The following is a 2,939-nucleotide window of genomic DNA, read 5'->3' on the forward strand; positions in this document are numbered from 1 at the left end:
CCATTTTCTTTTTTAATTCTAAACTTTTGTTACATGCTCTCGTGCACAGATCGCGAAGTCTGATCGGCACGATTGCCAAGTGGCGGTGAAGATAGTCTCGAAGTTCCAGGCGCCCGGAGAATACCTCACGAAATTCCTACCTCGCGAGATCGAGGTGGTCAAAGGCTTAAAACATCCAAATCTCATTCACTTTCTGCAGGCGATAGAAACCACACATCGGTTGGTTCATCTTCCAGATTAATCCTTGAATAACATCTGTAGGCAGATCAGCGTAGAAATAAGTGTATTTGAAGCGATTGAGATGGAAATTCATCCCATGAAATTCTGTTATACGAATGCTCTTTCAATTTCTTTCAAATCGCTTGTTTTTTCCAGGGTGTACATTATTATGGAATTTGCGCAAAATGGCAGCTTGCTCGACGTTATACGACGCGATACTTATATCGACGAGTTACGTAGCCGTAGATGGTTCCGACAGCTTTTGGATGCCATCGATTATTGTCACGAGCACGGCATAGTGCACAGGTAAAGAAAAATACAATCATCGTAAATGAAAATTTTTAAAGAGAATGAAGATTTTAAAGCTTGTTGAAAGACATAGTAAAGTTACGATCTCGACAGAGATCTAAATAAAGATTGTTCAGAGCAATAATTTTAATATAACTCTGATGAAAACTCTTGCAGAGATGTAAAGTGCGAGAATCTGCTCATGGATTATCGCTTCAATGTTAAATTGTCTGACTTTGGATTCGCGCGTGGGCAAATGAAATCGAAGAACGGCGAGTGGCCTCTCAGTACAACTTACTGCGGCAGTTATGCCTATGCATCGCCTGAAATTCTACGAGGAATCCCTTATCAGCCTCAACTCGCCGACATATGGTCCATGGGCGTGGTGCTTTATGCTATGGTTTACGGTCAGCTGCCGTTTGACGATACAAATTACGCACATCTGCTAAAGGTATCCAGGTATATGCCAAGACCAGTATACTCAATGTATACTGAGGTCGAGACCAACCTTTCGCATATTCTTCTTCCAAAATATATCTCAATTTATAAAAATTATTTTTTTTTAGGTCAATAACAGATCATAAAAAATTTAAATATTAATATATATATAAAGTAGAGAATAATAATAATCTTTACTGAACATGGAAGTACCAGTTAAAAAATTACTATTTTCTACATACGTTCCTTGCAAACGACTATGCCTTTTGTGCTGTTATTTTCTAATGCAATCCATTCCTCTCTCTCCTTACTCAGCAAATACAAAACAGAGTGGTGTTTCCTAAACGTCCTAAAGTATCTCAGTCGTGTCGTTCTCTCATTACCCGTATATTAGTACCTCAATACGCACGATTACGCATCAATAATATAAAAAGCGACGCTTGGCTCGAGACATCTGTTGTCGCTCAAACATCGATCAGCGACCGATTTATTGTAAGAGTTAATCAATGCACCCAAGTTTATATGTGTGCCTGAAGAATTTTTGCGCTTTATTATCTTTTATGTTATTACAGGGAGCATTATCTACAATACCTGCAACTAAAGAATCCAAAGTATTTGACGAATGCGTAGTATCCATTGATCCTGCAATTTTTCAAGGGAATGAGAGATCGAAAGATGTTGTTGACGAAGATAACACAGGAATCAAAAAGACTGACTTAAACGCAAAACCATAAAGCTCATGTAATATCACAAAGTAACATTGTAAAATGAAGTAGTCAAACAGAATGTTAAATAATTAACAGATTAAAGATATAAAAAAAAGCAGTAATTTCCTAATAGTTCTTATTAATATACTATGTATAACAATCTAGTAATTATTTTATGATATTATGGCACTTTTTATTCTTGACTGTTTTTCAATCTATAAATATTAGATACTATAATACAAATAATAAAGCAATGCATCATACTTGGTAGACATATTTTCTGTTGAAATGACCAGATTTTGTCTAAATGCAATAAACAGTACATGGTACTGCATATACAAACTTATTATAAAGTAGATCTATACTTAGCAACCATAAGCAGTATTATGGTTCCAATTATAAATACACCGGGCGCAGTCGCTTTATGTATATCCTCTGTGTCATCTGCAACAGAAATATCTGCAATTAAAATTTATTCGTATAACAGTTTCATATTCATTAATAATGAATCATTATTAATAGTTACCACTTGCTTCTGGGAGTGGCTCCCAACCTAAACTTCTATCAATACCTATTTTCCACTGAGAATATAAAATATCACGTTCTGAAATTAATATATTAGTTAATTAATCTCTCCGTACAATGCCATAAAATTTGTATTTTTTGTAATAAAGTATGATTATTGTAAGATATATAATCACCATTCTCAGTTATTGATGGAAAAAAGATATCACTAGGAACAGCAGCGTCAATCTTCACATCCCATTTCCGTATTCCTTCCGCGCTACCCGCAGCAATTGCAACTCCAAGTGCAGTAGTTTCACACATTAATGGTCTAACTTTAACATATAAAATTATGCGTGCTCATTTAATTTGTTAACTTTTAATCTAACAATATGTATGTAAGCTATTGGAAGAAATATTTTACCTACCTACTGGAATACCACAGATATCAGCTTGCATTTGCATCAACAAATCATTATTGATCATTGCACCGTCAACCAACAGTTTTGACAGCACCAAACCAGTATCCTCCTTCATAGCTTCCAAAATGTCTCTCGTCTGAAAACATACCGCTTGCAGAGCTGCTTTTACAATGTGTGCGTTAGTAGTATCTTCACTAATACCACATATGACACTGAAAATAGTTAATTTGTAGACTTAAACATTGTTGCAAAGTAGTCAAATTCCATTGTATTGACAAAACTAACTACCTTCGCGCATCTTTTCTCCAGTATGGAGCATACAGTCCAGCAAACGCTGGTACAAAAACAATACGATTGTCCG

General features: G+C 35.5%; 2 protein-coding genes across 2 annotated transcripts; one reads left to right on the forward strand and one right to left on the reverse strand.

The window, feature by feature from the left end:
- Positions 1 to 28: 28 nt before the first annotated feature.
- On the forward strand, positions 29 to 1,679 carry LOC112468551 (testis-specific serine/threonine-protein kinase 4-like; the record flags this gene model as incomplete). Its single annotated transcript, XM_025037775.1, has 5 exons — positions 29 to 219; positions 376 to 525; positions 685 to 1,020; positions 1,380 to 1,437; positions 1,518 to 1,679. Coding segments are annotated over 5 exons (897 nt in total), but the record flags the coding sequence as incomplete, so codon positions are not given.
- Positions 1,662 to 2,934, reverse strand: LOC112468550 (glycerol kinase-like; the record flags this gene model as incomplete). The annotated part of the gene is made up of 5 exons (XM_025037774.1): positions 1,662 to 2,096; positions 2,179 to 2,256; positions 2,354 to 2,491; positions 2,585 to 2,790; positions 2,867 to 2,934. Coding segments are annotated over 5 exons (588 nt in total), but the record flags the coding sequence as incomplete, so codon positions are not given.
- Positions 2,935 to 2,939: the final 5 nt, after the last annotated feature.

The sequence above is a fragment of the Temnothorax curvispinosus genome, unplaced genomic scaffold, assembly GCF_003070985.1.
Source record: "Temnothorax curvispinosus isolate PA1 unplaced genomic scaffold, ASM307098v1 QBEX01018612.1, whole genome shotgun sequence".
Lineage (NCBI taxonomy): Eukaryota > Metazoa > Arthropoda > Insecta > Hymenoptera > Formicidae > Temnothorax > Temnothorax curvispinosus.